General features: G+C 41.9%; 1 protein-coding gene and 1 long non-coding RNA gene across 2 annotated transcripts in view; one reads left to right on the forward strand and one right to left on the reverse strand.

Moving 5' to 3' along the window:
* On the reverse strand, positions 1-25,040 carry LOC144930745 (uncharacterized). The gene is made up of 3 exons (XR_013636072.1): positions 24,695-25,040; positions 3,509-3,611; positions 1-355 (listed from the first exon to the last, which is right to left on the reverse strand). It is a non-coding gene; the product is annotated as an uncharacterized LOC144930745 (long non-coding RNA).
* MMRN2 (multimerin 2) overlaps positions 1,706-25,352 on the forward strand; it is a 45,448-nt gene continuing 21,801 nt past the window's right edge. Inside the window, exon 1 of the mRNA XM_073353333.2 lies at positions 1,706-2,040. Within this exon, the coding sequence (XP_073209434.1) occupies positions 1,733-2,040 (308 nt within the window). The 5' untranslated portion in view covers positions 1,706-1,732. The remainder of the gene's footprint in view (positions 2,041-25,352) is intronic.

The raw sequence follows: 25,352 nt of genomic DNA on the forward strand, positions 1-25,352 counted from the left end.
ATACAAGTACATTTGTATCTGGATCATCTCTCATTAAATAGTCACACATTGAGAGTAAGGTGTATCATAATGGGATGCACTCAAACATGAAATACAACAGAAAGACAGGAAGGAAACAGAAGGAAGATGCTCATTACTTTTAGATTTGCAGAGCCAGAGCCTTATCTTGTGGTTTCATGTCTCTGGAGAGGTGACTATAACGGGCACACATTCTCTCCCTGGAGATATATTTTCTCAAGTCTGTTTTGCACCACTTACCTCTTGGTTGCTCAGTTGCTGTTGGCTGGACAGCGCTCAAGTCTACTGTAGACTCTGACATTAGGCAGAAACTGGTATTTCCTCCTTCATCTGGTTACTGTTGTCAAATAGAAAGGCAGGAAGTCAAAAAGAGAGAGAGGCCCAAATTCAGCCCTAAGGGTGTGCAACTCCACTAATTTCAATGGTGAAACCTTCTAATGCCATCAGAAAGGCTGGGGGTAGAATTAGGACTCTACGCTCCCTACCTTTAAGGTGCTTTGGAATAGTTTGAACACATTCACATTCCACAGTCTGAAGGACATGCAGCATTCTTGCATGTGTATCCTCCATTCACACTGCGTATGAATTCAGTGCATGACCTAACAATTATGCATCCAAATATACACCAGAGCACCAGTCTCTTAATTTATGAAGAGTCTTTCCTAAAAACGCTATCCTCAAACACATGAGAGTGTTACATACTGCAAGACAGTGAGGCAAGAGAGGCATCCTATACAGTAACAATAGAAACCGCACAGTGATTACCATTAAAATCAACATTTGCCAATAGTTACGATACAGTGATATTCAAGATGCCACAGATGTTTCCTTTTCTAAGTAGGGTGAAATGTGTCAGGATCTCAGTTTCTACTGTGTGGTAGCTGTTGGCAAATACTGATACTTTACTAATGGCAACTCATCATATAGGTTCCACACACAAAGGAAGTGGAAAGAGAGGGTACCCAAACTGGGATTTTCAGAAGTGTTTAACATTGGCATAACTCTGATGTAAAATGCCTGTGGACTTCAAGGGCGGGGAGTGATAGACTAACAGTGAATATTTTTGAAAATCCCATCCAAACTATGGAAAGAAATCTCTACAAATCCCTTAATATCTATTTACCCAGGCTCTCCTATCATTGCATTCTGAGAATACCATCCAACCCAGAGGTGGGCACAGTAATAGCTTGTAATATGTACTATAACTATGCTAAAAATTATAACCAGTGCCTTCCATCCTTTAAATCATAGCCGTAATATGTGAGCAGATGCTATAGCAGGTTGGTTTGTGACATATTCTTGGGCTTGGGAACACCACACTGGAAATCTGCTACATCGCTCAATATTTTCATTTCTTTCTTTTCCTTTCCTTTAAAGCTAACATCCTTTTCCTGTGCCCCAGAGAGAAGGCAGCTGATAAAGACTAAATTCCTGTTCACAGACAAGATTAGAAGGCAGCCAAAATCAGAAGTTCCTTGAATAAACTATGACCCTTCCCCCACTTCTTTTCTCCCCTCTCTCAGTCTTTTGAGCTCCACACAGGAACCCAGCCTCACATTGTTTGATGGCCTCTGACATTTCCACAGTCACTGGGAGGGTTGAAAGCTTTTTCCGCTCTTTGTTACAAAACCTTTTTTTCCCTCTTCCAAGTTTTAACTTAAAAATATTACAAGGGCATTCCAGAAGGAATTCAGTCTGAGCTTCAGGGAGGAGAATGAGAGGCAGGTGTGGCTGGTTAGGAAAAGCCATAATGATAGTGAAGCTTTTGCTCCTCTGTGTCTCAGTAGAACTGGTGGAGCTGGTCACACATTCAAGAAATGGATACGAAGATGGCTCTTTCCACAGCTCAAAGCCTTCAGTTTATGGGAGATCTACATATCTTCAACGGTCCCCCATATCACAGGAGGATTGGGAGATGGAGAAGCTCAAGGAGGAGACCCCAGACCATCTTTCAAGCACCATACCATCACATCAAGAAGAGAGAGATGATTCAGAAGCTGGAACCCCACAGTCCAGAAATGGGTAAGTAGGATATTTTCTCCTGCCTATAATGGCCCTGGGCTCCTGCTTGAAAGAGAGAGTCTCCTATAAAGGATGGATCAGAATCTCAGGTTTATACCATGTCTGAACAGGTGGGGTTTAGATGTTACAGCTGCCAAATGAAAAGCAAAATAAGTAGTCTGTAGAGGATGAAACCATGGAAGACTTCGGCTCTGTTCCTCATTCCAGAATAGGAAGGCTGAGTGTGCTTATCATGTGCATATAGAGCACTTAGCACAATGATGTCCCAATATTGGTTTGGGCCTCAAGCTGCTACTGTAATACAGACAAGCAATAGTAGTGAGGTAGAGTTGACTGAATTAAATAAACTCAGTAATGTATCCATTTTTTCTCTTCTCAATCCAATCCTGATTTATGCATGTGCATTTACTTGTTGTATGGAAGTACTGACTGAATAGTGTGTACAGACAGATTTCAGTCTAGAATGGGGGTGAAAAATGTTCATTTTGATTATGCACTGTTCATTGTCTGTGGCATGTGATTGGTCACGAGAATCACATGGTATTGTTTCTACTCCCTGACTGGGCAACACATTTTAAGAAGAGGACAGGAAATAATAATGAATGAATAGAGAATAATGAACAATGTCTATTTCTGTTCACATGTGGATACATGTATTGGTACAAACAGCCATTCTCCAGGCATTGGTGTGAACAAAAATATGTCCACATAAATGTTTGTGGATAGGCCCCCATTTAGTAAGGTACATAAGCACATGCCTCAACTTTAAGAATGTATGTAAGTATCTTGCTGAATCAGGGCCAGGCTGAATAATAAGCGGTGTGAATGTGATGAAACCAAGTACTGTTTCAGAATCTGAATGAACGGTTCTGCAGCATATGATCAGGTGTGATCCCGTCCCAAGTTATCAATGAGGGGCTATAATTTATGGCCTTGAGAATGGACAGAGGGGAGCAGAATGATTGGGATGTCACCAGAAAGAGAGAATTAGGACATTGGATAATAAATAAGTATCAAGAGGACATGAACCAAAAACAACAACGATCCATAGGTAAATATTGTTTGTGATCATATACAGGGGAAAGAAAGCCAATCTGTGTGTGAGAAGTGTGTGTTCTGGCAGAACTGTGTTCAAGCAGAATATTTTTCAAAATTTTCGAGGACATGTAAGTAGGTCTCTGCGATAAAAGAGTCATTCAATCTCCTACCTAGACTTCTGTTTTTGAATCACTGACTGATACTGCAGAGCCCAATCTGGGTCAGCAGCACAGTGAGTGCTATTCACAGCTTCATGCTTTAGGATGTACTGACAAGTTTTTTTATTAATTTCTTTGAATGCCTTTGCGGAAAGGAAAATAGCAAAAATCAATCTACACACCAAGCAAACAAAAATAAAACCTTGTTAATACTATGCTTCCCTCTGACACAAACAAACAAAATCGGAGATTGACTTGTTTCAAAGCCTTACCTAGATGCATAGTTAAGTCCTCTCCACTGTCTGTCACAGTCATTATTTTTCAGTCTTTCTTTTGAGCCTGTTGGTGTCAGTCCTTTATTGTCCAGAAGAGGTACTGTTGAATAATGAGACACCCTATCCTAAATATTAAGCATAATGCCTTTAAAACACTCACAGACCCATTCTAGCATAGGGAAGCAAGCCAAAAAGGTTACCCTTTTTTTTTCATGTGATACTGCAAGGCACTACCCACTGGACCATAAAGCTGGACAGTAGTGAAATCGTATTTCAAAAACACTTCAGGCTTCTTGATAAGGACTGACGTTTAACAGGAGCTTTACAGCCAGAAAGATCTGCCACTATAAAATTATTGGCATAATGGGATTCTTCCTTTTCTACCTGTGTAACCACTTGTATAGCACCATCCATTCCTCATTTCCAGCTTCATTTTGGGAAGTACAACACTTCCTTCTCAGGGGACCTTGAAGAATGAGGTTTTAGGGTGAGTTGAGTCATATTGCCAGTCCTGCTCTCCAACAGAATACAGGGAGTGCAGTGATGTTTATAGGCTGATGGCATCTCGAATACATGGACTCTGGGGAAGGAGACACCTCAGATACATGAAGAGATTTATGCTTTGCTTGGAGAAGACCATTTCCAAAGCAGGCAGTGGAGGGAGACAGTAGTTGTTTATGCTGTTCTCCGTTCATGAGGTTCACACTCCAAGTTGTAGATTCTGGTCCAGATTATCAAAGTAAGGACTCTGCACAGGCATACATGTACCATACACGTGCAGATAGCCAAAGTGCTCATAGAAATTTTGCTCAGGTATCCAGTTAAGCTTGCTCACAAATTGCAGGCAACAAGTTAAGCATTTGTAAATGTCTGTGACCCGTTGACCATATTTGACTTTGAAAAGTTGGGCTTCTACATCCACCAGAATATGAATAGGATGAAGCATTGGGGGTGAATAAGTGGTAAGATGGAGATAAAACACCGCACAAGTAGCTACAGTGAGTGAGGTAAAACAAGCTCTTGTCCATCAGACTTAGGTTTACCCTTGAAATGAGAGCACACTGCCATTTCAGAATCCTGCTAAAGAAACAGAAGATAACTCTGTAGTATCTCTACCTATTATATCCTCTCAATCCTACAAAAAATTATGATTATTTCCCACACCCTGCTATTTTCCATGCTTGTTTAACAGGCAGCAAGCATTGTAAAATAAGCCAGAAGTCCCCTTAAAACAAATAGAGCATTATTTTGTTCACAGCATCTGTTTGAATTTAACTAGATATCACAGTGACTGGTATGTTAAAAAAGCCTAAGATAACCAGACAGAGAGAACAGATGCCTGGTGATGGCTCCACACCTAAGATGAGGTGTTTCATTACAGCTCATCAGATGCATGGATGTGTCACCTCAGCATTGAAATGCCCTCAAAATAACAAGACTATTCTAACAGAAAGAGTTCAAGAAGAATAGAAGTCATAAAAGTTAGTGCTCAGCATTTAGATCAGGTGCTTGTGACCCAGACTCTTTTGTGGATAACCAATGGGTAAACAAAGCTGCAGAATAGTAAGAAGTGGATGGTAATAGGTTATCATTTCAATGGGTGCACATATAATTCATCAATGCACTTTGGAAAGCCTGCAGTTTTTATCCTCTTGGCCTATAAGTCATTTTCTATGTGCAAGTAACTTGTGATGTAGGATTAGTGACCGTATGAACACAAAAAACTGATTGAACAATTCTGTACATCTGTGATTCTCAGACTTTTGTATTGGTGACCCAGTTAGATGTGACTTTGAGAGGAGGATAGAACACAACAAGCTTCTGAGTGTGACCCCCCCACTTATAAATTAAAAACACATTTTTTTTTATATTTCACCCTCTTATAAATGCTGGAGGTGAAGCAGGATTTGAGGTGGAGGCTGACAGCTTGACAACCCCCAAGTAATAACATTTGACCCCCTGAAACGTCACGACCACCAGTTTGAGAACCCCCTGCTGTAGGTGTTGCCTATGGCCAGGAATGCTATCTCTGTGAGATGGTCAACTATTTTATGAAAAATGTCAATATTCTAAAGTTATTTTCATTTTGAACCCATTTTAATAGATTGTAATTGTTTTCCTTTTTTTTTATTTTAAAAACTATATATATATATTTAAATTTTTTTCTTTCCTTTTCTCCTCCCAGTCATTGTGAAAAAGTAAATTAGTTTTCCAAAATTACTGGGAAGGGGAAGAGGAAAACAAGGAAACAGGAGAAAAAAAAGAGGTCAGGAAAAAATGAAAAGGAAAACATGAAAAATGTTGTATAAAATATTTAAAAAAAAATTCAAGGTAAGCAGTGTTTCCACAAAAACATTTGAACAAGCCAAAAAAAAAAAGGCCATTTTTTCAAGAAAATCATTTATATTGAAATATTTTGAGCAGCTCTGTTCTCTATGAACTGGTCAACCACAGAGAGCCCTTCTTGGTCGTGAGACCCAAATATCTCCTAGATAGCTGACTTCAGTGGATCATACTTGCCCATTTTCCCAGCAGGATAAAGGGAGAGGTCAGGGGCGTAAGAGAGTTAAATTGAGCAGTCCATTGAGTCTCTCCTCCCCAGCCTTCACCAAGTTAGATGTGACTTTGAGAGGAGGATAGAAAAAACACATTCTAGATTGCACATATATCTAACAACAAAAAACCCCATCATTGGTTATTTTCCCATAATAGATCATAGGAATGTTTGTACTACTCACTCTAACTGTACAGCAGATGGCCTAATATAGGGCTGGTGAGGAAGAGTCTGCTATTTTAATCAGCCTTATTGCTTCTGGAGATGGTCTCTTAGAGGGCAGCCTGAGGGTGTGACGAGGTACAAGGAAGCTCCAGAAGTAGCCCAGCATTGGAGCCAAAGAGGGGCTTTTAAAGTTGCGGTATGTCAGCACCCAGATGTTAGCTACTCTTGTTTGTAGCCAATTGGCAGTCTCAGATTAGTGCCTAATGAAAAGGCCAACACATCTAGCAAATAGGATAGCAGTGCTTTCACATTATTAACCACTACAGGACTGGACTATTAAAGTTCAGCTTAAACAAACAAGCCACCTTGGAAGAGTCTTTGCCTAATTTGGAGCAGTGTCCAATAAAGAGCTAGATTGCAGCGTATAGTCACAGACCTATACAGGGCATGGTGCCGAGTTGCATCATTCCTTGGAGAGCTCAAGAAAGGATTGTGCTATGTGATGTGCAGTGGAGTGCAGGAGGAATAGGGGTGCTTATTATTATGCTCTTCACCCCACATCTATACAAGGCCAGGGACACTGTGATGCAGCATTTGAAAAGAAAAGTGGATTTCTTTGCCCCAGTAGGATTTCTAGATCCTTGCCGAGAACTTCTCTTACTTTCAAAGATCCAGCTGAAGAGCAAATGCTGTGCCTTTATAATGAACATCCACATAGCATGTAGCTTCAGCATATTTTCACTGGGTAGAGCTACCATGCAATGCTTACTAAGAGATTATTCCTCAGATCAGTCATGGTTTAAAATCATTAGCCTATACATCCAATGCCTGAATGTTCCAACGATTGAGCAGAATTATAGCTTAAATTCCATTGGTCTTCATGGGGCTAAAACTCAGAGAAGTAAACCTGCCCACTCAGATTCCATTTAGTCTTAGTGAGTGATCTGTTCTCATTTTGATTCAAAAACAAACCAAGCATTTAAGTTAATGTTCTATGAGCCAGCTATAGAAGTTATAATTGGTGCGATTAGAGGTAAGATCTGGCTGCTGTGCTGGAATTATCGAATCTTCAGCCAGGCACAGGAGAATGGTTTGGCCTTATAGCTCACACACAGAGAATCTTAATCTGTTGCAGTTTTCTATATTGTGAAAATGGGTTCACTAAAATAAAAACAGCAATTCTTAAAATATAGCAAAAGCAAAAACTTGGGAAAAAAAACCTCCCCCCCCATTATTTGATAATTACAGTAACACACATCAGGGCCTAGATATAAGTTTTTCTTGATTATATGAAGCCTTCCCAAAATCACTCCAGGTGTGTCATTATCTCACAACAGCACACACCCTATCCTTCCTTTAACACTGCTCCTAAGTCTGCTGTGGGGAAGGTCAAAAGCCAGCAGCTCCACATTCTGATAATTCTGTTTGAGTGACAAAATAAGGGTGCAGCGACTCTCCAAAGTGTTGGAAGGGGATGGAGATAAAAACAAAACAAAATCCCCATCATTCTTTTTCAAGGGGAAGTCAGAACAATGCTCTAGCTCAATAGTTTATTTGCCTTGTCTTCTTTTACAGGAAAACACCCATCAATTTAATCAAGCCCTGTTTCATGTTGACTAGTTTATTGCTATAAAAGTAAAACAGGGACTTTTTAAGGAATTGGCTGATCATTGAAAACTCCCAGCTTCTCATATGTGGAGAGTTCACACTGAACATAGACAACATCTGCTTGAAATAAAATTAGCTTGGATGAAATACAATTAGGTATTATATGATGCTCAAGTGCTCAGATGCTGGCAGTGCAGTGATTGTGCAAACAAATGGAGCAGCCACTGTCTGCTTAGCAATAGCTTAGGCCCTGTCTACACTGGCAAGTTTCTGCACAGTAAAGCAGCTTTCTGTGGCTGTAACTCCCGAGGTGTACACAGTGCCAAGCCACTGAGTGAGCAGAAACTGTGCAGTTGTAGCACTGTAAAAAAAACCACCCTGACAAGAGGCGTACAGCGCTGTGGTGTCAGTGTAGAGAGTGATTGATGACAGCGCTGCGATTGGCCTCCGGGAGGTGTCCCACAATGCCTGTTCTCGCCTCTCTGGTCATCGGTTTGATCTCCACTGCCCTGCCCTCAGGTGACCAACAGTAGCCCCACCCCGTAGATTCCTTTGGAATTTTGAAAGTCCCCTTCCTGTTTGCTCAGTGACGCGTGCAGTGGTCTCAGCGCATCTTTCCAGGTGGCCCATGCACCTGGCGATCCCCTGCTTGGAGCAATGCCGAGCTGCTGGACCTCATCAGCATTTGGGGAGAGGAAGCTGTCCAGTCCCAGCTGCGCTCCAGCCGTAGGAGTTATGATACCTATGGACAGATTTCACGATGCATGACAGAAAGGGGCCACGACCAGGACACACTGCAGTGCAGGGTTAATGTGAAGGAGCTGCGGAATGCCTACCACAAGGCATGGGAGGCAAACCATCCAATGAAGTGAGCTGTAGCTCACAAAAGCTCATGCTCAAATAAATCGGTTAGTCTCTAAGGTGCCACAAGTACTCCTTTTCTTTTTGCGAATACGGACTAACATGGCTGCTACTCTAAACACCATACCATGTCATCCTTACTTCTGTACTGCTGCCTTCAGAGCTGGGTGCTCGGAGAGTGGTGGCTGCTGGCTGAGGGCTCAGCTCTGCAGGTAGCAGCGCAGAAGTAAGGGTGGTAATACTATACTATGCCATCCTTACTCCTACACTGCTGCTGGCAGCGGCTCTGCCTTCAGAGCTGGGATCCTGGCCAGCAGTTGCTGCTCTCCAGGTGCCCAGCTCTGAAGGCAGCGCTGCTGCCAGCAGCAGCACAGAAGTAAGGGTAGCAATACCACAGCCCCCCCTCCAATAACCTTGCAAGCCCCACAAACTCCTTTTCAGGGTAGGACTCCTGCAATAACACCACACTGAAATTTCAGATTTAAATAGCTGAAATCATGAAATTTACAACTTTTAAAATCCTACGACTGTGAAATTGACCAGAATGGACCATGAATTTGGTAGGGCTCTAACAATCAGTGTAGCTGCACTGGTGCTCACTCCAAAATGCAGACACAGGCAAGCTTCAGTGTGCATGAGGTGTGCTAGAGAGCCTTGATTGCTCGATCAATGCAAACCCCAGCTTGCCCTCATCTGCACTTCAGCATCCGTGCAGCTACGCTGATTGCCAGCCACCGATTGCTGTTGTGAAATACAGACAAGCCCTGAGACTCAAGCAGTGGCATTACTCCAGAGATGAATTTGTACCATTACTTCTAAAGATAAAATCCAAATTATTTAGCCTTTGAAGTGGCTGGATCACTTGCTTCGCAGTGAGGATAATGTGAATTGGGAAATGATGATTGTGGACACTTTGTGAAAAGAGAAAAATCTCATGTAGAACACTGTTGCAATAAAAGACGTGTTCTTCTCAAAATAAAATGTAGCCTAATTTGCCTTCTCTCCTGAACCCTGTTTACAGTAAAGCTTCTAAATTCAATTATTCAATTGGCCAAACCTTTCAAATGGGGCTGGTTCACAAACAGCTCTAACTACAGATTAGTGGTTAAGACATTCCATAGGACATAGTCACTAACATCATGATTCATACATCATTACTTACCTCCTTCAATGAGCATTCTGTCCTTCTGCTAACCTTTCAGTTACATGCCCAAAGGGCAGGAAGATTAATTAATATGGTAAAAGAGCACATGGTATTTGCATGCTAATTACTGCTTATAAGAAAAATCAGTGTTTATCATGGCAAGCCCTGTTCCCACTAAGACACTGTGCATCATCTTTAGACATTCACAGCACTCTACTTTCTGCAATGCTGGGAGATGAAAAAAATATGGGTTACATAAACTGACATGATTTCTCCTTGCTTGGATTAATTTAATGCAATATTCTACCTGTATTCTGCTCACAGATATCTAATTCATGTCAATGTGGGTTTTGCACAGAGACCAAAGACAGAATACTACATGATTTTTTTTTTTTTTTTTGGTATTAGGTTTGATTCCCCTTTCACACTGGTGTAAACCAGGAGTAACTCCATTTAAGTCGGTGGAGATCCAGGCAGAAAGCAAACCCCTATTTTTCACATGAACACCGACAGCGGCAACAATTATGCGGCTGCCTTCTTTTGTGCTCTTGTGGGAAAAGAAAAATGTTAAGAGTCTGACAAATTCCCTATTCTGCTCAGGTAGAGAACACTGGAATTTGCAAAATAATTAAAGAAATGGACTCTGGTGAGACTATAATCATTAAGAAACAGGTGTGAATGGGCAACTCAGCTAAAACCTGTGCACACAGAGGGGTAATAAAATGAATGGAAAAGGCAATTCAGAGTTCAGTTCTGCAGGCTTTGTTCAGGCAAAACTCTCACTGACTTAAATGGGAATTTTTCTTGAGAAAGGATATCAGACTCTGTGGTAATGAGTCTAAGACCCCCCAATCCTGCAATCACTTATGCTTTGGTAATTTTACACATGCGAGTAATCTCACTGAACTCAGCAGCATTGCAGGATTGGGGCCTACATGTTGCCTGGGTGTGTAAGGCTATGTTTTCACTGCCATAAGAAAATGTGTTTTTACAGTGTCATAACAAATGTACATTCACTGCTGTACAGTAAAGTTCTGGTGGAGAGAAGTCTATAGTTTTTACTGCAGTGTAGCTGGACAAGGTCAAACATGGGCGTGGTATAGAGTGGTGTCTTTGCCTAGCTATACTGCAGTAAAAACGGCCTGTGCTGTCTGCACTAGGATTGCACTGCAGGATTGCTAATGCTATAAAAAAACCTACCTTTTTTGGTCATGAAGACATAACCAAATTGTGTCTCTCCAGTAGAAAAAAAACACGGTCTGAACTCATGTTAGCTAACTCATAGTAACTAATCAGAGATAAAATCCTCATGTAGTTTGTAGTTCTTCCAGTGCTGGTCTTCCCTAGGTATATTCCACATGTGGGTGTGAGCCATGTGTCTGAGTCCGAAAATTTGAACAGGCAGCATTCGCTGGTCACACATGGGCAGTAGTTCTCCTCGTGCTCCAGACCAAGGGCATCAGAGGCAGTGCAGGCCAACGCCCCACCAGTTCCTTCTTACCACTGCATGGCTTCAATTGAAATCACTGAGTCAACAGATTTCTCCAGCTTCTCTCTTTTGGTAGCCTGTAAGTAGTATTGTAAATAATTTTATAGTTGTATATTAATATAGTTAGAGTTTTATAGTATAGTCCATATAGCTTGTTTTTTTCCCCCTACTGGAACTCTCTCCCCATAGTCTAGGCCTATGCCCAGAGTCCCAGGGTTCAAGAACTGTGTCTTTTGCCCTTGCTCCTTCTCCGAGAGCAATGATCACCAATGTTGTCTCTACTGCTTGGGTGAGTTGCATATTTCTGCAAAGTGAGGCATCTGTCGCTCATTTCCATTGCAAACATGCAAAGCTTGTGAGCTTTGATTAAGGAAACACCTTATGGACAAGGCTATGAGACCGCACTCTTATGTGTGCCAGGGAGACCTCCCTGTACATTGGCCCCAACAGACAAGCAGCACCCCTGCAAGTATGAACTTACAAAGTCTTTAGCTGCTAAGCTCAAGGACTCTTCTTCCAGGGCTTCTATTAAAGTAAGGTGCACTCTCATGGTCACAAGGACTGATCCCTGTCCAAATCTGTCCATAAAAGATGCAATTGCTCCCCCATGTCAGGTGAGCCTTCACGTACAGATCCTAAGAGATCAGGATTGCTGAAAACCTCTAAGCTGGAGGGTGAAGTGTGCAAAAAAATAGGTTTCAGAGTAACAGCCGTTTTTTAGTCTGTATTCGCAAAAAGAAAAGGAGTACTTGTGGCACCTTAGAGACTAACCAATTTATTTGAGCATGAGCTTTCGTGAGCTACAGCTCACTTCATCGGATGCATACCGTGGAAACTGCAGCAGACTTTATATACATACAGAGATCATAAAACAATACCTCCTCCCACCCCACTGTCCTGCTGGTAATAGCTTATCTAAAGTGATCATCAAGTTGGGCCATTTCCAGCACAAATCCAGGTTCTCTCACCCCCCCCACCCCCATACACACACAAACTCACTCTCCTGCTGGTAATAGCGCATCCAAAGTGACAACTCTCTACACAATGTGCATGATAATCAAGGTGGGCCATTTCCTGCACAAATCCAGGTTCTCTCACCCCCTCACCCCCCTCCAAAAAACACACACACAAACTCACTATCCTGCTGGTAATAGTTCATCCAAAGTGACCACTCTCCCTACAATGTGCATGATAATCAAGGTGGGCCATTTCCAGCACAAATCCAGGTTTTCTCACATCCCCCCCCCCACCCCCATACACACACAAACTCACTCTCCTGCTGGCAATAGCTCATCCAAACTGACCACTGTCCAAGTTTAAATCCAAGTTTAACCAGAACGTCCGGGGCGGGGGGGGGGGGGGGTAGGAAAAAACAAGGGGAAGTAGGCTACCTTGCATAATGACTTAGCCACTCCCAGTCTCTATTTAAGTCTAAATTAATAGTATCCAATTTGCAAATGAATTCCAATTCAGCAGTTTCTCGCTGGAGTCTGGATTTGAAGTTTTTTTGTTTTAAGATAGCGACCTTCATGTCTGTGATTGCATGACCAGACAGATTGAAGTGTTCTCCGACTGGTTTATGAATGTTATAATTCTTGACATCTGATTTGTGTCCATTTATTCTTTTACGTAGAGACTGTCCAGTTTGACCTATGTAAATGGCAGAGGGGCATTGCTGGCACATGATGGCATATATCACATTGGTGGATGTGCAGGTGAACGAGCCTCTGATAGTGTTTTTTTTGTGCTGGAAATGGCCCACCTTGATTACAGGATACATTGCTTCAGTCAGTGGTACCGGCTCTGAAGCACAAGGATTGACAACCACCGACTACATCCTGGAGTGCTGGACCTGATTCTTTGCTGGGGCTGGCCTATCTTTCAGAAGACCACCTGACTACAGCCTCTCAGGACACATGGGAACCAATGTTCCCAACCGTCAAAATGCCCTGAATACTGAGACATACAGACACACACATACACACACATCTTCTTCCCTTACCCTCAGTCTCTTCTCCTTTCCAAGCCAGTCTTCCTAAAGGACATTGCCATGCTGGAGTATGAAACTGCTTAGGTGATACAGGAACCGTCCCCTCTCCACCCTCTAGTACTGTTGGCCCTCAATAGAAACAGAGCAGTTCTTGGGCTTGAAGGAGTTAGGCACACCAGCTGTTCAGTTATCTCCTGGTAGGGAGCTGAGCCCTGACAGACAGAGGAGATCCGGATGCCATCCACCCAGATATGACTTCCCCGGTGACTGCTGATACCTGGTGCCCTGCCACCCCCAACCAGTAGATTTCCCCCTCCCAACTGGTTGATCCCAAGGGGGTGGTTTTGGCCTTGCTGAAGGAGGGGAGCAACCAGCAGGAGTCAAGGCAGTAGTGCACTGAGCTCTGGCTCTTCTGTGCTGGTCTAATAGCTCATAGAGGACCACTGCAGAGTCTGCAGCGCAGGTGATTTGGAATTGTCTGCTTACCAGGTCTGTTTTGTGATCTGTTTATGAGGATTTCAGGCTGATAACTGGAATACCTACTGAATCTGGACACTTCTGAATAAATATATGTGCAGTCAGTTACTCCCCTCGCGCCACCCCGTGCATGCATTGTTTTAGATTAACAACTCATAAGGAACTTCTTGTTTTGGAGCAGTATCTGGGAGGGGTAAACAAATCAGCACAGATGATGATGACTCATGGAGTGTGGATTGTTTTCACTGGGAAAGAACAAAAGCACTAGAGCAAAAGAGTCCTATTTTAAATGCAGGTTTCCACATGATTGCACATCCCTGCCTGAACCTGGCAGACTTCACACAGAATGGATCCAATACTCGTTAGAGTTGGCAGTTGAGCAAAGTTGCATTGTTAGCTCAGAAGAATGTAGTGAGTCTCTGAGCGGGAAAGCCTCTCCCAATTCTCACTTGCAAAGCACACAGGACCCAGCCCAGGCTTTCAGCTCTGATTTCAGCAGTAAGGTCCAAATCCTCAAAGGTATTTAGGTGCCCAGTTCCCACTGATTTCAAGCCTCTTTCAGTTTTTATATCATCCTTTATCAGTCAAAGCTATTTGAGCCAAATGATGATCCTCAGCTGGAGTAAATTGGCGTCGCTCTGTTGACTTCAGCTGAACTACCCTGATTGATGCCAGCTGAGAATCTGGCCTTCAGTGAGTAAGGACAGGATAAAGACTTCAGGATTTGGCCTATGGTGTAGTCCAGTGAAAAGCAGACATTTCTATGGCATGGTCTACACTTTCAAATTGTATCAGTATAGCTTGTGTCACTTAGGGATCTGAAAGTCCACACCCTGAGTGATGCAGTTAAACTGACCGAGAGTGCTAGGTTGACAGGAGAATTCTCCCATTGACCTAGCTACTGTCTCTCAGGGTTGACAAGAGAAGCCCTCTTGTTGGAAAACGTAGTATCTTCTCTGAAGTGCTACAGAGGTGAAGCTGTAGACAAGTCCTAGGTCCTCTAAGTCTCCCTCCCACCACACAGGGCTCTAGAGCATGGGCTCCAGCTGAATCTACACAGCAATGAAACCAGATATGCCAACTCTCATGAACTGATCATGAGAGATGAAATTTTTAACTAAAATTAAGCCTCACTCATGATCTTGCGATAGAACACTCAAATGTCAGGATTTTTTACCAAGATGAGTGAGGCTTAATTTTAGTTAAAAATCGTTGTCAGCCCCAGGACCCGCCTCTTCCCACTGCCATGGGATGCACATTGTTTTGGGGAGCCACTTCAATACACCTCCTCTGCCATGATTGTGTATTGCCTCTCTCATCAGCTGCTTGGAGCAGTGCTGCCCAAATGGCTCAGCTTCCACCAGCACCTCCTTCTCATTTCCCACTGCTGCTGCTTCTGACCAGGAGTAAGGTAGAGTTAAGATTCCATCATCTTCCTGTGCATCCCCCAATCCTGAGTGAGGGCTTCCTGTAGGAGGGCAGCAGGATATGAGGAAATAGCTGGGCCACAAAAAATATGGGGCATTCATTGACTTTTGGGGGGAAGTAAAGTTTTGTGCAGCTCCATGCGTGATGTTCCTCATCAGCGAGCAAATCTTTAATGTTCCTCATGTGGTTGTCTTCCCCTCTGCCCCAAACAGTGGCAGGGGACCATTTAGGGGAGACTAGTGACTTTTTCACATTGGTGAAAAATGTCCTGCATGGAGCTGCACAAACTTTGGCAGCGATGGGAACAAGTGACTGCCATGGTGTAGGAGGGCAAGAGATACTGGCGATACCTGCAGGCCCTGCTCCACAACTGCATAAAAATAAGAGCTCTTTGCATTATTGAGAGAGCTCCTGCAGGAGCCAAAATCCTCTTCCTTTCCATAAATACGCAAGAGTAAACAGTACTGTGTTAATCACACATACACAGGGAATAGACAGGGGGAGATCAAAAATCAGAAGGTCGAATACAAAAATCATGATTTCTTTTATAAGAACCTTGTGATTGTTAGACCAATCATGTTTATTTTTATTTATTTATTTATTTATTTTTTGAGTCTCATGATTTTTGAACGGTTGAGGTTGGCAATACTGTGAAACAGCCCCGCAGCCCAATCCCCGCGAGCCCAAGTCAGCTGGCACGGGCCAGCCGTGGGTTTTTTTTTTTTTTGTTATGTAGACATACCCTGAATCTCCACTCAGCTTTCAGAGTACTGCAGGATTCCTCAAATTCCAGGGGCCACTGGAATATGTTGATTTCCAAGAAAAGAATTTTGTTTAGCGTCAGGGATAGCGGAAGTCTCAAAAGCAATCACATTTCTTTCTAAGAGTGTCAAACTCAGGGAACAAAAAATACTCTGCATACCCTGACAAACCCAAAGAGTGTGGTTTGGTGAACCTTCCTAACAGTGAAGTCAAAATCTTTTTCATTCAGCTGTGTTCCCCATACCATTTCCACTCCTGTGCTGGCTTCCTTCCCTCCTACTAATTGCTAAGCTGCTCTCCTGGCAGGTGACGTCAGTCTTTGCTTTAGTGCTTGACATGGTTCCCCATTGTTTCTGCAGTTGAGTCTCTGAGGCAAACTTTTCCCATGTATGACACTAATCAAAGCTTTAGTTCCTGTGTTACCATTAAAAAATATACTTCTTTTTAGTTCTGCTGTTCTTTATCAGACACAGCCTTATTCCCTAGACAAACAATGTACTCATTTAATGCAAGCCCCATTGAAATAATGGAGTGTAAGAGTCTCCTGACCTTTCCAAACAACACATCTGACATTTACCGCATTGTACAGGGCTTTATTTTATTTTTGTTTTTAGTAACTAGCTGGTTTCTTATGGGAAAGTAGTTTTTATATCAAAACACCACATTGTATGAAGGGAACAGTAGCACCTTTCCGGGCTTAAGATAAGCTATAGTGCCATAGTTACATGGCTCTATCCTAAACACTCTTACTCACATGAGCGAAATGTTGCATCCAACACGGGAATTCTCTATTAGTCCTTGTCTTAACATATAAAGAAGAACTCATCACAAAACTAAAAAATAATGGTAACTTAGATACAAGTGATCATGACTTGATCACATTTATAAAGTTTGAACAGAATAAAGTCAGGACCAGTGATATATATACTTGGTGCATTAAAAGGGCCAATTTCACAAAGCTGAAAACAATTATGAGCAAGATCAGCTAGGAGGAAGAATTTAATTTGAAAAATGTGAGTGATAACTGAGAATTGTTTAAGAACTATTTACTAGATGCCTTAAAAGCTGCAATCCCATCATCAAGAAAGGCCATATTGGTTAAAAAACTGACCAAGTTTAGAGGGGAAGTAAAGGCAGCTATAAAAAATAAAATAATAATATATAACAGGTGGAACAAAGGGGAAGTTGATAGTAATAAATATAAATCAGAAGCTTAGAATTATAGAAAATTGATAAGGGAAGCAAAGGGACACAAGGAGAAAACTCCAGCCAGCAGAGTTAAGGACAACAAGAACAACTTTTTAAAAATATATTAGGAACAAAAAGAATCCTAACAATGGCATTGGTAATGGTAGAATTATCAGTACCTAATGCAGAAATATTCAATAAATTTTTCTGTTCTGTATATGGGAAAAAGACAGATAATGTAGTCATATCATTCCACTAGTATCTCAGGAGGATGTTAAACAGCAGCTCCTAAAGTCAGACATTTTAAAATCAGCGGGTCTGGATAACTTGCATCCAAAAGTTTTTAAAAAGCTGGGTGAGGAGCTTGCTGAACCATTAATGTTGACTTTCAATAAGTACTGGAACACCAGGAAAGTTCCAGAAGATGGGAAGAAAGCTAATGTTGTGCCAATATTTGAAAAAGGTCAACGGACTGATGTGAGTAATTATAGACCTATCAGTCTGACATCAATCCTGGGCAAGATAATGGAGCACCTAATATGGGACTCGATTAACAAAGAATTAAAGGAGGCTAATGTAATTAAAGCTAATCAACATGGGTTTATGGAAAATAGATCCTCTCAAACTAACTCGATTTTTTTATTACATTAAAAGTTTGGTTGATAAAAGTAATAGTGTTGATGTAATACAGTTAGACTTCTGTAAGGCATTTGACTTGGTATTGCATGACATTTTGATTAACAAACTAGAATGATATAAAATTAACATGGCACACATTAAATGGATTAAAACCTGGTCTCAAAAAGTAATTGTAAATGAGGAATCATTATCAAACAGGTATGTTTCTAGATGGGTCCCGAAGGGATCAGTTCCTGCCCTATGCTAATTTTTACTAATTTAAAACAAATTATTAATGATCTGAAGAGAACAAAATCATCACCGATAACGTTTGCAGACGACACAAAAAATTGGGGGAGTGGTAAATAATGAAGGGGACAAATCACTGCTACAGAGTGATCTGGATAGCTTGGTTAGTTGGGTGCAAGCAAACAATATGTTTTAATACGGCTAAACGTAAATGTATATACCTAGGAACAAAAAGGTTGATCATACTTACACAGTGGGGGACTCTATCCTGGAAAGCAATGACTCTGAAAAAGATTTGGGGGTCCTAGTGGATAGTCAGCAGAACATGAGCTCCCACTGCAATGCTGTGGCCAAAAAGGCTAATGTGATCCTTGGATGCATGAACAGTGGAACCTCAAGTAGGAGTAGAGAGGCTGTATTACTTCTGTTCTCTGTATTTGGTACTGTTGCGACTGCTGCTGGAATACAGTGTCCACAGTCTAGTGTCCACAGTTCAAGAATAATGTTGATAAATTGGAGAGAGCTCAGAAAAGAGCCACAACATTGATTAAAGGATTAGAAAAAATGCCTTATAGAGATACACTCAAAGAGCTCAATCTATTTAGCTTAACAGAGACAATGGTAAGGAATGACTTGATTACAGCCTAAGTACCTATATGGAGAACAAATATTTGTAATGGGTTCTTCAGACAAAGGTATAACATGATCCAATGGCTGGAAGTTGAAGCTAGACAAATTCAGACTGGAAATAAGGCATATATTTTTAACTGAGAGAGTAATTAACCATTGGAACAATTTACTAGGGTCATGGTGGATTCTCCATCATGGACAATTTTTAAATCAAGATTGGATATTCTTCTTAAATATCTGTTCTAGGAATTATTTTGGGGAAGTTCTATGACCTGTGTTATACTGGAGGTCAGACTACATGATCACAATGGCCCCTTCAGGCCTTGGATTCTATTACTCTATTAAAACTGTTTGCAGGATCAGGCATTGTCATAAATATAAAGGGAAGGGTAAACACCTTTAAAATCCCTCCTGGCCAGAGGAAAAACCCTTTCACCTGTAAGGTGAACCTAGGATAACCTTGCTGGCACCTGACCAAAATGACCAATGAGGAAACAAGATACTTTCAAAGCTGGAGGGGGGGAGAAACAAAGGTTCTCTGTGTGATGCTTTTGCCGGGAACAGAAAAGGAATGGAGTCTTAGAACTTAGTAAGTAATCTAGTTAGATATGCGTTAGATTCTGTTTTGTTTAAATGGCTGATAAAATAAGCTGTGCTGAATGGAATGTATATTCCTGTTTTTGTGTCTTTTTGTAACTTAAGGTTTTGCCTAGAGGGATTCTCTATGCTTTGAGTCTGATTACCCTGTAAGGTATTTACCATCCTGATTTTACAGAGGTGATTCTTTTACTTTTTCTTCAATTAAAATTCTTCTTTTAAGAACCTGATTGCTTTTTCATTGTTCCTAAGATCCAAGGGTTTGGGTCTGTGTTCACCTATGCAAATTGGTGAGGATTTTTATCAAGCCTTCCCCAGGAAAGGGGGTGTAGGGTTTGGGGAGGATTTTGGGGGGAAAGACATTTCCAAGTGGGCTCTTTCCCTGTTATATATTTGTTAGACACTTGGTGGTGGCAGCAATAAAGTCCAAGGGCAAAAGGTAAAATAGTTTGTACCTTGGGGAAGTTTTAATCTAAGCTGGTAAAAGTAAGCTTGGGGGTTTTCATGCAGGTCCCCACATCTGTACCCTAGAGTTCAGAGTGGGGAAGGAACCTTGACAGGCATATAATATGGCAGTGAACAGTGCTACTTTGTGGCATATCAGATGCCGCAAGATAATAAATTAAACACCAAATCCCAGAAGATTGTAAAACAGGGTTAAACTGCAGATTAAGATAAAAAATGTGACTCTATAAAAAGGGCAGACCTGCTCCCTTTGTCTGTTCGGCCATACTGGGTCAGACCAAAGGTTCATCTAGCCCAGTATCCTGTCTTCCAACAGTGGCCAATGCCAGCTGCCCCAGAGGGAATGAACAGAACAGGTAATCATCGAGTGATTCATCCTGTTGCCCATTCCCAACTTCTGGCAAACAGAGGCTAGAGACATCATCCCTGCCCATCCTGGATAATAGCCATTGATGGACCTATCCTCCATGAACTTATCTAGTTCTTTTTTGAACCCTGTTATAGTCTTGGCCTTCACAACATCCTCTGGCAAGGATTTCTGCAGGTTCACTGTGCGCTGTGTGAAAAAATACTTCCTGTTGTTTGTTTTAAACCTGCTGCCTACTAATTTCATTTGGTGATCCCTAGTTCTTGTGTTATGAGGAGTACATAACACTTCCTTATTTACTTTCTTCTCACCAGTCATGATTTTATAGACCTCATCCTATCCCCCCTTAGTTGTTTCTTTTACAAGCTGAAAAGTCCCACTCTTATTAATTGCTCCTCATATGGAAGCCATTCCACACCCCTAATAATTTTTGTTGCCCTTTTCTGAACCTTTTCCAATACCAATATATCTTTTTTGAGATGGGGCGACCACATCTGCATACAGTATTCAAGATGTGGGTGTACCATGGATTTATATAGACAAAATATGATATTTTCTGTCTTATTTTCGATCCCCTTCTTAATGATTCCCAACATTCTGTTCGCTTTTTTGACTGCTGTTGCACATTGTGTGGATGTTTTCAGCGAACTACCTATAATGATTCCACGATCTCTTTCTTGAGTGGTAACAGCTAATTTAGACCCCATCATTTTAAATGTATAGTTGGGATTATGTTTTCCAATGTGCATTACCTTTGCATTTATCAGCATTGAATTTCATCTGCCATTTTGTTGCCCACCCAGTTTTGTGAGATCCTGTTGTAGCTCTTTGCAGTCTGCTTGGGACTTAACTTCTTGAGTAGTTTTGTATCATCTGCAAATTTTGCCACCTCACTCTTTTCCAGATCATTTATGAATATATTGAATAGGACTGGTCCCAGTACAGACCCCTGGAGGACACCATTATTTACCTCTCTCCATTCTGAAAACTGACCATTTATTTCTACCCTTTGTTTCCTATCTTTTAATCAGTTACTGATCCATGAGAGGACTTTCCCTCTTATCCCATGACAGCTTACTTTGCTTAAGAGCCTTTGGTGAGGGACCTTGTCAAAGGCTTTCGAAAATCTAAGTGCACTGTATCCACTGGATCCCCCTTGTCCACATGCTTGTTGACCTCCTCAAAGAATTCTAGTAGATTGGTGAGGCATCATTTCCCTTTAAAAAAACCATGTTGACTCTTCCCCAACAAATTACGTTCATCTATGTGTCTTGACAATTTTGTTCTTTACTATAGTTTCAACCAGTTTGCCTGGTACTGAAGTCAGGCTTACTGGCCTGTAATTGCTGGGATCACCTCTGGAGCCCTTTTAAAAAATTGCTCTATAGCTGTAAAATGTTTGTTCTGAAACTATGGTCTTGTCTACACTACACGGTTTTGTCGGCAAAAGGCATTTTTTGCTGACAAAATAGTGGAGGTGCATACACTACAAAGCTACTTTTGGTGGCAAAACTCTGGTGTTTTGCTGAAAAAATAAAACTGCCTCGATGAGAGGCATAAAGCTTTTTGCAGCAAAGTTAAAGTGACAAAGTGTCAGTGGAGACGTTGCTGTTTGCTATGTCACCATAACTGGCCTCCTTCAATATTCCACAGTACCCACCGTGACCACTCTGCTCACTGTTTTGAACTCAATTGCCCTGCAGCCATGCACCCCTCCCCTTTCAAAGCTCCAGGAAGATTTGACATTCCTCAGCCTGGAATGCTCACAGAGCTGCTGAGGATGCTGCTCCTGGCAGCTGAGCAGCTATGGGAGAACTCTGAATCATAGAACCATTAATATGGAATCGGCAGGCAGGCAGAGCAAGCTGCTGCTGCAGGGGCAGGGAGGGGAGAGACTGCTCTGCTGTGCAGAGCCAGGGGTTGGGGGGTTGTTGCCCCCCTCCCACAGGATTGGATGCTCAGGCTGCTATCTGAATTTAGAGAGACAGCATGCCAACATACTGTCCCCCAACACACACTGTCTCTCTCACATATACACACTCTCCCCACACAGTCTCTCACACACTTCCCAACACACACTTTGTTTCTCACTCTCCACACACACACTCTCCACCTCTCCCCTCCCCCATACTTCAATAGAAAAGCAGCTGGCAATCTAGTAGGATGCCCATGGAACAATGGGATTGAGAAACCTGCATCATGTGATGCTGTACCTGCCCCATGAGGCATAGAAAACCCTTCCCAAAGCACCCTGCATCCAGTTGCACAATGAGGTATCTACCCACAGTGCACTGCTCTCTTTGTCAATGCAAGAGCTGCTAGTGTGCATGTGCGCTGCCGACACAAGGAGCATAGTGTGGACATGCAACAGCATATTAATTAAAGTGCTTTAATTAAAGTGGCATAACTTTTGTCAACAAACTCTGTAGTGCAGACATGGCCTATGTAACTCACCAAAAAGGAAAAAAAAAAACCTTCACCTAATGCAAAATGGGGGATTCCTACAGAAGGTGTTATCTCCTGCTCATCAGGAAAGACTATTGAATCCAAATGGGCCATTGTAGAACAAAGACTTTGTTGATTGCTCCCCTCCATCCACCCAGGAAGAGGTTAAGTGCAGAGGCACTTATCCCATCGGTTTGAATTCTGGGGGAAGGGAATAAAAAGGCTTGTTAAAAGAGAAATTATGATTCCTTTGCTGCCTGGACTCTGGGGGGTGAGGAGTCTCTAACAGTTTAGCTTGGGTTAGCCCTAAAGGACACAAAGTTTGCTTATTATAGAAGTTTCTGTTATTTTTTGGAACCGAATATTGTAACTCATTTGTATGTATGTTACCTGCTTTAACCTGGTAAATACTCTTATTTCTTTTTCAGAGCTAATCCTTAGTTTACTATAGGATTAGCTACAAGTGTTGTCTTTAGTGTGAGTTCTAGAGTGCAAATTGACCTGGGTAAGTTATTGGTCCTTTGGGACTGAAAGTAACCTGAATATTTTGTGATCTTTGGTGTAAAGTGACCATCTTTCACAGAGTCAAGCTTGCCTAGGTGGCAAGGAAGATTGGAATGCCCAGGAGACTGTCCGTGAATCCATGTTGAGGCTGTATAGTGGCTTAGCAGTTTACACTTGTTACTTGATTGGTGAAATCTAAGTATACAACTCACAATCAGTTTAGAGTTTGTGCCCTGCTTCTTAACAGTCTGTCCTGAGGTTGGTATTCTTGCTTATGAGTCACTCCAGACAGCATGACAGTAGTCACTTCTAAAAGTACAGGGTAATTCAGGCTCCATGGCTCATTTGGTACTTGGCCCAAGATTGCTAATTAATGTCACTTGTAGAGGTGTTTTTTTCTGATGGGAATACTCATCCACTAGGAAATGATGAAAACCACAAATCTGTTTGAAACTGATCTTCTAACAACCTTAATCTCCAGAAGGTGATGCTGTGAATAACAATGGATGAGGCTCTGTTTCAAAGGAATTGTTACAGTTCTGCCCCTGAGCATGTCAAGTTTCATTTGCAACTCTTATGGTTCAAAAGGCAGAATTCAAGTAACCTGCCCACTGGGAGACAGGTTACTTCATAGATCTTAAGACCAGATGGGACCATTGGGATCATGTAGAACTCCTGGGTAACACAGGCCCATAGAATTTCGCCAAGTGATTCCTGTGTCATAAATGCCGAGTTTCATGAGACAGAGTACCACAATGCATCTGCAAAACACTGTATCTTAGATTGAAAAGTCAGATTTAAATACTTCCCTAGGGGGACACTGTTCATTAGGTTGTTGAGACAGTAGCCTCTTAGTTCCTCAACTTTCCAGCCTGTTTGGTTAATGGACGCTTAGAGAGCCTAGCCTTTGTGAGTCAGTTCTTGTGGAGTTAACACTTCATGTAATATTCTTGTGTTATTTTTGGTGAAAAACTGGCATTGGATATGTGAAATAGCCACATTGATGGAGACCTGTGTTAATTAAACAAAAGGCACTAGACTGTCTATAGATATATGGTCTGTAAAATGTTACGGCTGGTTCAATAGACTCTTCCTCTGGAAATTATTACAGTTAGAATGCTAGGCAGGGAGCCCAGTTTCCTTGCCATTTGGGACCCACTTATCTCTTTTGCTCCTTTTTACAAGCGCTAAACTGACATGGTGCCATTTCTGTTCATTACTGAATTGGTGGTGTTGTTGCTTGGTTCCCTTACCGTTTGAATAATTGCTGAACCTTCTTGCATAAATGCTATCTGAACTAGGATGTTGAACATGCTTCCATTTTAACACTAATTACAAGCAATTTTCCCAGGATGATGATGTTAGTTCAATTTCTTATTCAAGTTCATGTGTAAACTGATTCCTCTTCCTTCCCGCTTTGACCTTTTCCCTGCCCCCTCCATTTTTGTTGTTACATTTAGTTATTGGCCTCACCTATGAAATTTTCAGTTCAGAGCAACTGTCCAGGGTGGATTATAAAGCCTTGGAAATAGAAACATGCTGTGTAAAATTATCATAAGAATGTAGATGTCCAGAAACATAATCTACTTGCCCACCCTTAGAATGACCATGAGACTGAAAAAATAAATGATACTGTACTCACTTTTCTAAGATGATTTTCCCTTGGGGAGAGGATTTTTTCAAGGCTGCTGTAATTAATATCAAACAAGACAAACATTAAACAAAATAATGGTCTAGGAACAGTCTATTAGTGGAGTTTATAGTTATCTAGGGCCTTAGATTTTCAGAAGCAGTCTCCCCTTGTATATCCAAAATTGATACCATTTAGATGCCTAACGACCTGATTCAACATGCCAGTCAAGTTATTTGAGGTCTAAATGACCTCAGTCAGCCAATAAAATACTTGCAGGTAAAGCTTTGAGCCTGCAAACTGAAACCAAAATTGAGAGGGTTGGAAACATGGCTCAAGGTCATGATAATGTCCCAAAATTCAGAGACTCCTTCTTTGTATTGAACACTAATACACATTACCATCCCAGACCAAAGCAAATTAAGTACAAAGAAAAGCTTTGGCAGAAATTTCCATTTTCCCTGGCAGGGCCGGCTCTAGGATTTTTGCGGCCCCAAGCAAAAAAAATTTTGGCCAAGCAGCTTTTTTTTTTTGTCCCTCCCCCAGGCGTGCAGCATTTCCCCCACTGCTTCCTGCGGCTCCCCCTCGCCGTAGCTCACCTCCGCTCCGCCTGCTCCGCTTCTTCCCCCTCCCTCTCTCTCAGGCGAGGGAGAGGCAGTGCGTTCAGGGG

Source organism: Lepidochelys kempii, chromosome 7, assembly GCF_965140285.1.
Source record: "Lepidochelys kempii isolate rLepKem1 chromosome 7, rLepKem1.hap1, whole genome shotgun sequence".
In the NCBI taxonomy this organism is placed as follows: domain Eukaryota; kingdom Metazoa; phylum Chordata; order Testudines; family Cheloniidae; genus Lepidochelys; species Lepidochelys kempii.